This window comes from Dunckerocampus dactyliophorus, chromosome 5 (genome assembly GCF_027744805.1).
Source record: "Dunckerocampus dactyliophorus isolate RoL2022-P2 chromosome 5, RoL_Ddac_1.1, whole genome shotgun sequence".
In the NCBI taxonomy this organism is placed as follows: Eukaryota; Metazoa; Chordata; class Actinopteri; order Syngnathiformes; family Syngnathidae; genus Dunckerocampus; species Dunckerocampus dactyliophorus.
In genome coordinates, this window is record NC_072823.1 from 22,672,813 (window position 1) to 22,685,394 (window position 12,582).

General features: G+C 41.6%; 1 protein-coding gene across 3 annotated transcripts; it reads right to left on the reverse strand.

Moving 5' to 3' along the window:
- Nucleotides 1–421: 421 nt before the first annotated feature.
- On the reverse strand, nucleotides 422–11,875 carry cav2 (caveolin 2). 3 transcript variants are annotated; one of them, XM_054777749.1, is made up of 4 exons: nucleotides 11,728–11,875; nucleotides 8,538–8,764; nucleotides 8,178–8,365; nucleotides 422–3,708 (listed from the first exon to the last, which is right to left on the reverse strand). In XM_054777749.1, exons 2-4 carry the CDS (start codon nucleotides 8,685–8,687, stop codon nucleotides 3,558–3,560), a joined length of 489 nt encoding a protein of 162 aa, XP_054633724.1. In that variant the 5' UTR covers nucleotides 8,688–8,764; nucleotides 11,728–11,875; the 3' UTR covers nucleotides 422–3,557. The 3 variants fall into 3 exon arrangements, with proteins under 3 accessions (XP_054633724.1, XP_054633723.1, XP_054633722.1); XM_054777748.1 differs by having other exon boundaries at nucleotides 8,538–8,856; nucleotides 11,728–11,871; XM_054777747.1 differs by lacking the exon at nucleotides 11,728–11,875 and having other exon boundaries at nucleotides 8,538–9,142.
- Between the last annotated feature and the right edge of the window lie 707 nt (nucleotides 11,876–12,582).

Consider the following 12,582-nt stretch of genomic DNA (forward strand, 5'->3'; position numbering starts at 1 on the left):
AATTTGAGAAACAATAAATATTTCAAAACGCACCTGCATAGTTTTGTCACTCGGTTAAATAAAAAAGTTTGTCCAGTCATATTTTTTCATTGTACTTTTCTTTAAATTAATGTTAAAATCTCATCTCGTCTTGGACCCAATCTCGTGCATTGTCTCGTCTGATGAGTTGGGTATCTTGGTGTCTTTGAACGCAACTCCTCATTGCTCAACAACACAGTTAAAGTCCGATTGAAATATTCTGCTATTAAAGAAACAAGCGTTAGGTAAATAGATTTTCAGACATGTGTGCCATCGCTTAACTTGATTTAATTTTTAAGTTAATTTGGCACTGTTAGTACATACAAATATATATGTAATCCCGCCCTGTCATTTATCTTTCTTCCAATAAAATACAGTAAAAACAGGCATATTTCAGACATGATAATGGTAATAATTTAATTTATTTTGAACATGCATACAAGTTACATTGGAATACATCACATAGTACAATTTACTGTTCTACATGTCCCTCAAGGAGTAGGAAGAAGCAAAGCTTATTTAATCTACATCAATTGCAATACATTTGTTCACTTCCTGTATTCCCAATGTACTCTTTGCTAGTTTAAAATACATAGGAAAATGATAAGGTAATATGATAAGCTAACATAAGGCAACATGGTGTGACATGGTGATTAATCACGATGAATTAACTTGAAAATCAAATCAAATGAATTAATGTGACTAAAATCTTTACTCATTTGACAGCCCTAGTATTTTGATTAGCTTGACACAAGCAGTATGTAAATGTGCAACATTTGTGCCTTTTTCATTTCCGTACACAACAATCCTTCCAAGACTCAGCAGTCATGTAAAGACACTGAGTTAACTCGCTAAGCCGCTAAAGCCAAACAGCATCCATACCTGAATGACACACGCCGTTAGCAAATAATGACACAGACAGATAGTAATCAGACACTCTATGGGCAAAAGTATTGGGTCACCCACAAGACGGTAAAAGTGAAGAAAATGTGTCTCGATGAAGAATGAAGACTGAACATCCAAATCTCACTCATTCATCCATGGATTAAGAGCTGTGTCCCAACACTTTTGTCCATATAGAGCAGTGATTCTCAACTGGTGGGTCAGTAGCTTGCTGGTCTTGCCCAAAAAAATAGTTTGTCTGTGCTATTTGCTTGCTACGCCACCACCAGGTGCGTGCCACGTCTATGGGCGACTTGGTCCGACTTGAGCGGGAGGCGAAGGACATCGAGTGTGAACTTAACGCGCCATCCGTCCGACGCACAGCTGCGTAGGTTAGAGAAGAGTCTCAACGCTCCAGCTCACATTGTGTCGCTTGGGGAATTCGATCCACGATGAAGCCTCGCAGGTAGTTTCATGCCGAGGTGGATCTATCGACCCAGGTGGAGGGGTGGTCTACCGAAGAAACGAACTATTATTATTAAACTTACCTGCTGCGTTAATCAGAAAAAAGTTACATTTGTATATTTTGGATTGTACTTTTTGTTTATCTGAGGAGTTGAATGACAGCAACCGGACTTGCTTGATTTTCTTTCAGATGTTGCACCTCTCAATCAACTCCTCAGGTCCCAGTCCAGGTGCTCTCATTCAACTCCTCAGGTAGACTATGTACCGAAGACCTTTACACCGCTTTCCGTTCAAATCATTTTAGAATTTGTGGATAAAAATGTCTTGTTCCTGAACAGGAAGAGCGTGGGATATAATGCTTGCAACACGTTAGAAGGTAAGCGCCCTCTGGACAGCCTGTAATTGTTGCATTCGGGCCCTTTAAATATAAGATATTTAAGAAGTTTTGGTTGAAAAAGTTCCGCAATTTGGGTCGTGGCTTGTCATTGAGTGGTGATGGTGGGTCCCGCAGCCAAACCAGTTGAGAACCACTGATATACAGTACAGTGTTCCCTTGTTTATCGCGGGTGATGGGTTCCCAAAATAGCCCGCAATAAGTGAAATCATTTTTTTGCAATGATTTTCAATGTTTTATGGCTGTAAAACCCCTCACCATACACTTTATACACTTTTTCTCAGACATTTTCTCACATTTCTCTTTTGTTTAAACACTCAAAAAAGTTCAAACCTTCGTTTGAATTTTAATGATCAACCTTAATGATCAACATGAGTCCTGTGACCGTGTCTTTTCGTCCTGGTGCCGTCCCACTGTACTGTAGCGTTTTTGTATCCTTGTTAAAACATATTGCTTCAGACAAACTGAAGAGTCATTTACAAGCTAGCAAGCAAGCTAGCTAGCGATGACACAGGAGACATGGCAGGAAGGCAAGAAGGAGATTGATAATGGTCTACAGCCAATCAGGACGCAGCAAATAATGGGCGGTGCAGACAGACGATAGGGGGAAGAGAGAGACACTGAGCTTCCCACAATGCAATTCTTCTTAAAGGGCCAGACTCAGCCTGTAACAGCGTTCATACGCTGCAATCCCCCAAAAATCTGCGAATCCGTGAAAGGTGAACCGCAATAGAGCAAGGGGACACTGTACATCCATCCCATGTTTGAGAAAATTCAATATTAGTATTAATATAAGACTCTGATGAAAAGATGTTTAAAGATTCTTGAAGATGTTTCATGCTTTCTGACTTTAAAGACGACTTCAACACAGAGCAGACTTTTATCTAGACCAGTTTGCAACCGTGGTGAGCCTCGTGCTCACACGCCCAAACTTGATGCCTTGCGAGAATACAGTTGTAATTGTCAAATGATCATCAACGCCAGCATACATTGCCATACTGGATATTCATGTAGCGATAATGCTCTTAAAGGGATAGTTTGGATTTTTGACATGAAGTTGGACGACGTCCCCATCAGCAGTGAGACTTACCCCCCACTTGTACTCCTAAGTGCGGTTCTGGTCGGATTTCGGTGATGAAGAACGTAGTTCTGATTAGTTGCTGGGGACAATGACGTCAAGAGTTTGGCTTCTAACAACAATACGCATTCAAAGGAGTAATACATTTGCATCACAAAAATGCTTTCCCAAAAAAATCCGACCCCACAAAACGCTCGGCGTTATATTTGTCTCCCGCCGTGTCCCTGCGCACTGTCGCCTGTGCGTTCATGTGTATGTGATGAGGACACGCGCATTTTCTTCCACTGTGGAACACACACGTAAAGAAGATGGCCGCGGCGCTCCGTCGCGGAAGAAGAGCGCTACGACCGCGAGTGTGTTCATCCCATACACATGGATCTTCTCTTCAGTATGGTCCGAACTTTCTTTGGTAAACGCTGAACCACAAATGGGACCGACTGCCTCAATGGGCTGCGGGAGGTCAGCCATATAACTGAAGGACATAAGAGCAATAAATAAGACCTTGATGCCATCTTGGAGAAGGTCAGTCACATCCAGCCACTGAAGCAAGAAACCTCTGAAACATCATAAAGATCTCCAAATAAATCCATCTGAGTTACACTCAACATCTTCATGGTTGGATTAGGTCATCAGCAGCGTTAGTATGGATCCGATGTACGGCAGCAGCTTGTGTCTTCTCACGCAGACCTTGATGAAGAAGCATCTTTCTTCTCGTCCTTGTCAGTAGTCCATGGTTTGGACGTGGACGGAGGACAAAGTCTTGCCCATGCTGTGGAAGAAGGGCATGACAAACATGTCCGTCAGGCTCCTCCACACCACCTGCACTGATGGCAGCAGCATCAGGAGGCTCTGGATGGCCGGCATCACCAACCTGGAGAAGTGGACAAGGGGTGAAAGGTCAACAATGGCTACCTCAGAGAGACGGTCAAGAAGGTCTTGGAGCGTTCTAGAAACAATCATAGATGACTCCATTTCTTTATTGCTGCCTACCAAGTAGGGCCCAATTAAATACGTTTTAATTCCACTTTGGCTGTTCTCATTTTTTTAGAATTCTGTTTTTTTTTACCTTTTACCCTTATTTTACCAGCACAGGGTGTGTACTTTTATGACAGTAAATAAAATATCCGTTAATTAAATGCAAAAATCCTTACATTTATTGATGCAGTCCATCATTGGCCAATTTTGCCCAGTATTTCAGAAACAGATGCAGCTTGGCTAACTTTTCTAACGGGACGTCATCCTCTGTACACCTTGCTACAAAACCCACCAACAAACTCCACCGTAATTCCCGTGCTTACGGATAAGGAAGACGCAGTTACCGATGCAATTCCAATTGTGTTATTAATGTAAGACACTTTTTACGACACCCTTATTTTGTTTACACAATTAGACAGGATCTGGCAAACAGCGCTCTTATTTTGAAGGCCGAAAGTGTGTTGCGTGTGATGAGAATAATGTCCATTGACGGTTAAGACGAGCTGGGTGCGAGAATAAACGCGCCTCTCATTGTTATTTCACTCAGACCTTGCACGACGCCAGCGGGCATTGTTAAACGCTCTCTTACGTGAACAACACGGTGTAAACACACTCACACAGTCTGAGCTGCGCCCTTTGGCTTCCGTTTCTCCTCTTCTTCTTTCCTCTTCTTTCTACCGGCACTTAATTGTCATCTCCCACTGTCACTCAAGCAGCAACTCACAATTCCCTCTTTTTTTGTTTCACATTTTAGGAGAGAAATAACATGTTTGAGACTCTTGGTCTGCATTATAATGAAAATAATATAATATTAAGAATGAATTCATGTTGGGTTTTTTTTTAGCAATTACTGTTGTAATGTACTTTTTTTAACCGTATAATTAATGGGGGCGCGTATCCCGCCTGTAGAGGGCGCCCATCTGCCACCCGTCCCTGACTTGATGAGCGCTGAACACAAATAAATCCCCTCGCAGCGCCCCCTCAAGAAGAACGCCACCCTGGGCAATTGTCCTTATGGCCCATAGCTAGAACCGCCACTGCACGCTAGCATGCTATGCTAATGTAAGCTCACCGAGCTAGCTTCCATTCACGCTGTGTAAGAGAGGAGTTTCGACATTTTTACGGTAATTTTCGTCGGTGTTTCAGGTCGCCGTTTAGTTCGGGAAGGGGGGGGTCAGTGTTTGTGGTGAGATTCCACCACAATGAGATGGCTGAGGTCCAATTTAGAACATGGCAGCTGCCATTGCTAACCAACAAGAGCCCTACTGATTTTGAGGGATATCCTATGCAGATATTTGTCAAACTTTCAAGGATTGTTTCCGGCGGTTTATCAAAGAACCATATTGATTTTATAGGCCATCCAACACAATATGGCCGACATACACCATATCCAAGGTCAAACCACAACAGGCTCCTTGGCCGTCACATCCAATCTATTTGTAACTTTCAGGTATTACTTCTGTAAACCAAAGAATCCTATTTATTTGAAAGGCTTTGAACGTTTTATCTGTTTCAATCTCGGTTAGCTGGTCAGCTAGGTTAACTGGAGACTGTAAATTGTCCACAGGTGTGCATATGGTAGTACGTGAGTGTCAGTGGTTGTTTGTCTACATGTGCTCTGCTATTGGCTGGCGACCGGTCCAAAGTGTACCCCGCCTCTCGACAGAAGACAGCTGGGATAGGCTCCAGCATACCCGCAGCCTTAGTGAGGACAAGAGGTATGAAAAATGGATGGATGGATGGATGGAAGAGAGCAACAACTACCAGGTTTTTCATCTTCAAGTATTCTTGAAACTTTCAGTATTCATTCTCTATGCTCTAGCAAGAACCTTATTGATTTTTTTGTTTTTAAGATGAGTTTGAAAAGAACCTGAGATCAAAACTCACATTTTTCTGAAAACAAACTTCGGCAAACTTTATTTTATGTGAAGAATCCATCTGACACTATTGATTATGCATGATGCAAACTATCGTACATAAAACTATATCAATATTGATCCGCTAACTGCTAACTTTCCTAGCTCCTCGTGAAGGAATGTTTTCCATTCTTCGGAAAAGTTCTCCACTTCCTGTTTGTCTGGCAGCACGAAGTTAGCGAGCGTTTCCTGCTGCGTGTCATGTCTCTTCCTGCCGTCTCCACCCTGCAGGGCGACCTGCTGCGACTTCCTTGCTCCAACGTGGCGTTGAATGGTCACGAGACGCATGTGAAGAATGTTCCACTGAGGAGTGAAAGTCATCTTCTAGAACCCAACGGAAGGCTTTTTTTTTTTTTCTCTCTCTCACGTGTGCTCCAATTTTCCAAAGGAGGGCTCACTATTTGGCAGGTGCTTTCTTCAAAGTGTGGACAATGAGAGCACTATTGAGCCACGGAAGATGATGATGTCATTGTCAAAAAATAGCCAAGTGTAAGTTGAGTTAAGTGTGACTACGTCAGCTGTTTACAGAGCGTATGCCAATGTTTGCTTTGTGAGCTAACATCCCATAATAATGTCCCGTAAGCTTGCTTTCATTTGTCCGCTCTCCCTGTTGATTTTCAACACAATTCACTGCACTAAAGTACAATTTCATTATCTTTTTAAGCTTCTTTGACGCCACTAAGGAAATGCAAGTGTTTGCTGGCAGGACGGCAGAACAAACATTTCTGACAATTTACTGGAAAATTGGTGCAAATTTGGATAAATGTGCAGACTTTTCCATGTTTTGGTAAATATTCGTGACTTTGTCTGACCACATTCTCGCAATACTTTCACTCAGTTCTCTTAAAAAGTTGTTCTTCCCTCTTAATATTACAATTATAATCTTGTACATTTTTATTCTGGTAAATTTGATACTTTATCCTCTTAAAATTGTGACATTCCTAGAATATTACAAATGATTTCCATGTAATATTACAATATAAAATATTATTCTTGTTGAAATGAATATCTTACTCTTGTAGTAACTTCTCTTAAAATGATGTTTATTATATTCCAACAATATTTGGAATTTATTCTCATAAAATGGAATATTACACTCATAATTTTATGACTGTAGTCTTAAATGTATGCATGTTAGGTTAATTGGCGACTCTAAATTGTCCATAGGTATGAATGTGAGTGTGAATGGTTGTTTGTCTATATGTGCCCTGCGATTGGCTGGCGACCAGTCCAGGGTGTACCCCGCCTCTTGCCCAAGGTCAGCTGGGATAGGCTCCAGCATACCCGCGACCCTAGTGAGGATAAGCGGCATAGAAAATTGATGGATGGATAAAATGAATCCTTTATCGTGTGAACTTACCTGCCGTTTGTGAAAGTGATAGAAATTTTGCACTCTGCAAAACATGCCATGAAACATACAGTATCTCGCCGGAGTAGCACGTTAAAAACCTAAAAACACGTTAAAAATCATGTGACGTGGTATGGTGAGTTTTCAAGGCTCACGATGTGATCATCAGCCAAACGGCAGCTAATGTAGCCAACGCTGGGCAGCGCTCGCCCGTATGCGTGTGACGGTCAGAGGTCTAAAGCAAATAACCCAAAAAATAATTAAGTTGATCGGATGATATGACCATCCTTCGTCAGCGGTGGAGCCAGCTGCTCTCTCACTTGGAACCCACCTACGTGCTACTGGAAGTCCTGCTAGGGCTCCACCAATGTACTCGAGCTCAAATCCAAAGTCTCCTTAAAGAAGGCGTCTCATCCTCTGTAAGTGTCACCAGTGATATACAGTATGTTCTCTTGAAAAAGGAAGTCAAATATGTTTTTGTCTAAATGAGGGTGATTTTCTGGTTCCCTTTTTTTCATATTATATAGCCAATAGTAAATTTAAACATTTATCTATGTGTATCAGACAATTTGACTCATAGATGATAGGAATCGGCAGCTTAAAACCCCAATCGGAGCATCCCTATTACAAATGAATGCTCCCAAAATGAAAATTGTTTTTCCTTACAACATTATGACCATATTCTTCATCAAATTTATTTTTTAGCCTTGTAATATTTCGACTTTATTATCTTTCTGTTAATATTATGAGCGTATTCCAGTCAAATTTATATTTGTATTCTGGTAAAAATGAATCATTTTTTCTTGAAATTCCTTAACTTTATTTTCTTAACATTTTGACTTTTTCCTGCAATATTTGGACGTTATTCTCTTAAAATGATATTTTTCCTTGTACATATGATGGTGCTGGCCCACATTAATAACAATAAGGAATATATATTAATCATTATTTCAGAGGCATTTGGCTCAACGTCATGGACGTGGTATGTGTTTTTTTTAAACATTTTGCGCAATTTTGCCAAGTTTATGTGCCACCTGCAGCTTGCCGAGTGCCCCTTCCCCACAAGACCAGAGCCTCCCCAACCCAGCATCCTGGTCCTACCAGATGTGGATGAGGCTGAGTAGGGCGAAGAGCAATCCGAGGATGAAGGCCAGAGGCACGGCAAGCAGGGCGGTGAGGAGCCGGTAGAAGATGAACTTGACCACCTCGAAGACGGCGTGGCTGCCGATCCACACTTTGTCGAAGCTCCTCGTGGACGTGGGCTCGGCGATGACGTCATCGAAGCCCACCTGACTCCACGGAGGACAGAAAGACCGAAAAAGACGAGTCACGTGTGATTGACGGAAAGTGACGTCACACCTGGCTTCCGCGTATTGATCGGCGACGACATTAAATCTTTTTAAACACAATGGAGGCTACAAGCGGCCTTTTACCGCTAAACTTGCACAACAACAAGTTTACCTTGAGGTGCGCGTTGATGTCGTTCGGATCTCTGTCTGGTGCGGCAGCGAAAACTTTGCCCTTCCTGGTCAGGATGGGTTCTATAGACCTGTTGAACTCGTCCTCGTCCATGATGATACTTGTGTCCGATTTCTCCTTCTCCACGCCCATCTTGGTCCCGGTGCTGGTGACGGTCTTATTCCTAGTGGTCCTGGTGCTGGTCCTGGTGTGCAGTGCAGTACAGTGAGCTGCTCCGTGCAGCAGCAGAAGCACCCCGCCCCGAGTGGAAGCAGCCAGCGTGGATCGGACAACAAGATGATGACTGAGTGAAGACTGACACCTGCATGACACCTTTGTACTCATAAACATGCAAAAACACACCGCCTATACAATTTATATATACAAGGTAATTGAGAAGTAAGTCCCTATTTTAAAATACTTGGCATTTTGCTATTGTTGTTCGGGAATGGCAGAATGCCCACTTCCATGGGAGATGCATGGGTCCTCGTGGTCCACATGAGTGGCCAGCCAGAAGTCCTGACTTAACACCCTGCGACTTCTTTCTTTAGGGTTGGTTAAAGGAGCAAGTCTACTCTACCAAACCAACGACTTTGGAAGAACTTGAAGGGCGAATACGAGAAGTTATGTCTTCCATCCCACAAGAGTTCCTTGTAAAATCAGTTAATGCGGCTCCCAGGCGGTTTGAGAAACTGGTGGCGAATGCTGGCGCCCATATCGATTTTTAAATAAAACTCCATGCAATGCACTTTCTTCTCATGTTCATTTCTTGTCAGAACTATTGTTCAGAAATAAATTACAAGTACTTAAAATAGGGAGTTACCCTTTATATAGAGAGAGAGCGATAGAACTCTTACACAAATTTAATATTTAAAATGGAAAAAATGTGCTTTTTCTATTCTTCTCACTTTTTTATTGTTTTATTTGGTGAAACATTGGCATTCAAATGTAAAATATATTTTTAAAACTCTGAAAAATATAATGTTTGCAGTGGTGTGAAAAAGTGTTTGCCCCCTTTCTGATTTCTTATTTTGTTGCATGTTTGTCACACTGAAATGTTTCAGATCACCAAACAAATTTAAATATTAGTCAATGACAACACAGCTGAGCACAAAACGCAGTGTTTAAATGAAACATTTTATTATTAAGGGAGAAAAAAATCCAAACATGCCCCTGTGTTAAAAAGTGATTGCCCCCCGTTAAAAACATAACCAAGATTATTTGAGCTCTGTCAGTCTGGAAAAGGTTATAAAGCCATTTCTAAAGCTTTGGGACAGCGAGAGCCATCATCCACAAATGATGCAAACATGGGACAGTGGTGAAACAACCAAAATTATCCCAAGAGCGCAGTGACGACTCATCCAAGAGGTCACAAAAGACCCCACAACAACATCGAAAGAACTGCAGGCCTCACTTGCCTCGGTTAAAGTCAGTCTTCACGACTCCAATGTAAGAAAGACACTGGGCAAAAACGGCCTGCATGGTAGCGTTCCAAGACCAAAACCACCGCTGAACAAAAAGAACATTAAAGCTTGTCTTAATTTTGCCAGAAAACATCCTGACGATCCCCAAGACCTTTGGGAAAATACACTTTGGTCTGATGAGACAAAAGTTGAACTTTTTGGAAGGTGTTTGTCCCATTACATCTGGCGTAAAAGTAACGCCATATTTCAGAAAAAGAACATCATACCAACAGTAAAATATGGTGGTGGTAGTGTGATAGGCTGGGACTGTTTTGCTGCTTCAGGACCTGGGAGACTTGCTGTGATGAATGGAACCATCTGCTGTCTACCAAAAAATCCTGAAGAAGAATGTACGGCCATCTGTTCGTGACCTCAAGATGAAACCAACTTGGGTTCTGCAAAAGGACAATGATCCAAACCACACCAGCAAGTTCACCTCTGAAAATGGCTGAACAAAAACAAAATAAAGACTTTGGAGTGGTCTAGTCAAAGTCCTGACTTGAATCCTAATTGAGATTCTGTGGCATGACCTTAAAAAGGCAGCTCATGCAGTTCATACTGTGGCTGAATTACAACAATTCTGCAAAGATGAGTGGGCCCAAATTCCTCCACAGCGCTGTAAGTCTCATTGCAAGTTATCACAAACACTTAATTGCAGTTTTTGTTGCTAAGGGTGGACTAACCAGATATTAGGTTTAGGGGGCAATCACCTACAGGGCCATGTAGGTTTGGATGTTTTTCTCCCTTAATAATAAAAAGTTTCATTTAAAAAGTGCCTTTTGTGTTTAGCTGTGTTGGCATCGACTAATATTAAATTTGTTTGATTATCTGAAACATTTAAGAGTGACAAACATCCAAAAAATAAGACATCAGGAAGGGGGCAAACACATTTCCACACCACTGTACAGTAAATGTTCCAAAATATGGATACAGTGGAACCATTGGTTAGCGTCATTAATTTGTTCCAGAAGTTCCGACTCTAACCGAAATGGAGGCTAACTGAATCAGTTTTTCCTATAAGAAATAAATTAGTCCATTCCAGAAAGACAAAATTTTAACACAAAAACAGTTTTTACAGTTTTACAATGATAGTTTCACATGCAGTAAACAATTCCAAATGCATATAAATGATAAATGAAAGGGATAAATGAACATTGAAGGTTACTTTTACCTTCATTGAAGACGTGATTCTTTGTTGTGTGTGTTCCCAAAGACACGATCTGACCCCACACGGACACCACCTTCCTGTTTTGCCACAAGTTGTTTATTGAATTCAGTAATGTTTCTTACCTCAGTAACCCACAGCCAGTTTTAAGTGCCAGCATTCTGATAAAGACGGTAAAAAAACCTAACTAATTTAATTCAATAAATAACTCATGGCAAAACAGGAGGGTGGTGTCTGTGTCCCGCATGGGACACAGACACCAGTAGTATTTTTGTATGTATAGAAGTTTATTAACATATACTGTGATTTATTACCATCTTCATCTGTCCAAATACACGGTGAAATATTTGCCTCAGGTGATGAGCGTTGTGGAGTCAAACATAGAAAGGGGAGAACAGCCACTGTCATACTGTAGATTGCTATATGCTGTGATGTATGAACATCCCTCTAATTCCTTTGTCATTTAAGCGTGATGACATCATCAGACTTGCTCTCGCCCCCCACCGGCCACGGCGAGGAACGCATGTTCTCGTTATACGTTTATTTTTCCCCCAAACTATCTTACCTTAGCTTGTCATTGGGAGCTTGAAATGACGATCTTCACTTTGACACGTTGCTCACAATGCCTGGCAGTCAGATGTGTCACCTTTCATGTTGTTTGTCGACGTGGCAGCTTCACCACCTTTCTGTCTTTTGTGTCCTCAATCTGGAACGGCCGCAGCAGGAGAAATTGGACCAGCTTTGGATGAGTGACAGCCAAGCAGAAATACATCAGTCATCATGTTCAACACAATACAACAACACAATCCTGCTGGATTAACACACACACACAGTGTGCAGTGTCACCTTTTGTCCCTCTTTGCAGTTGGCAAAAGTGAGTACAACCCTCACATTTCAGCAAGCATTTTATTATATCTTGTCACGGGACACAACTATAGATGTTCTTTAGAGTAGTCAGTGTACAGTGTAGTGTAGCTTTACTATCCACTCGGGTGTCACAAGATATCAAGATTACTCGTTCTGAAAAAAAAATGGGCACTAGGACTGGGACGATAATTAATAAATTAATCACACAATAAATGAAATTGAACTTGATCATTTTGCCGGCCTCAATATATTGCCATGTGCATGTGTGTCTGTTTTCCTCGTCTCCCGCCTCCAAACAGGGAGGAAGAGGGTTCACGCTGTGAATTGGTTTCAGCAATTTGGCGCGTTTGTTCCATAGAACAACGGCATGAATGAGCCCTTTTGTCAGTCATAAAGTCTCGTTGTCGCGGTGGGTGGAGGCGGGGCCACTAGCATTCACACAGAGTACAGAAGAGTGTAGTCTCATTAGGAGCAAGACAAGGTAACGTAGAAATTTAATTAGTAGATTGCAATATATTGTTGGAATTTTTTTTTACTTTTTCATTGTACTTTT

Excerpts from the sequence above, each read along its gene's own strand:
- cav2 (XM_054777747.1), bottom strand. The coding sequence starts at position 8,885 with ATGTTTATGAGTACAAAGGTGTCATGCAGGTGTCAGTCTTCACTCAGT. Across the intron at positions 8,366-8,537 it reads ACATCAACGCGCACCTCAAG|GTGGGCTTCGATGACGTCAT; the intron begins GTAAACTTGTTG and ends CCGTGGAGTCAG. Across the intron at positions 3,709-8,177 it reads CTCAGCCTCATCCACATCTG|GTTGGTGATGCCGGCCATCC; the intron begins GTAGGACCAGGA and ends CCACTTCTCCAG.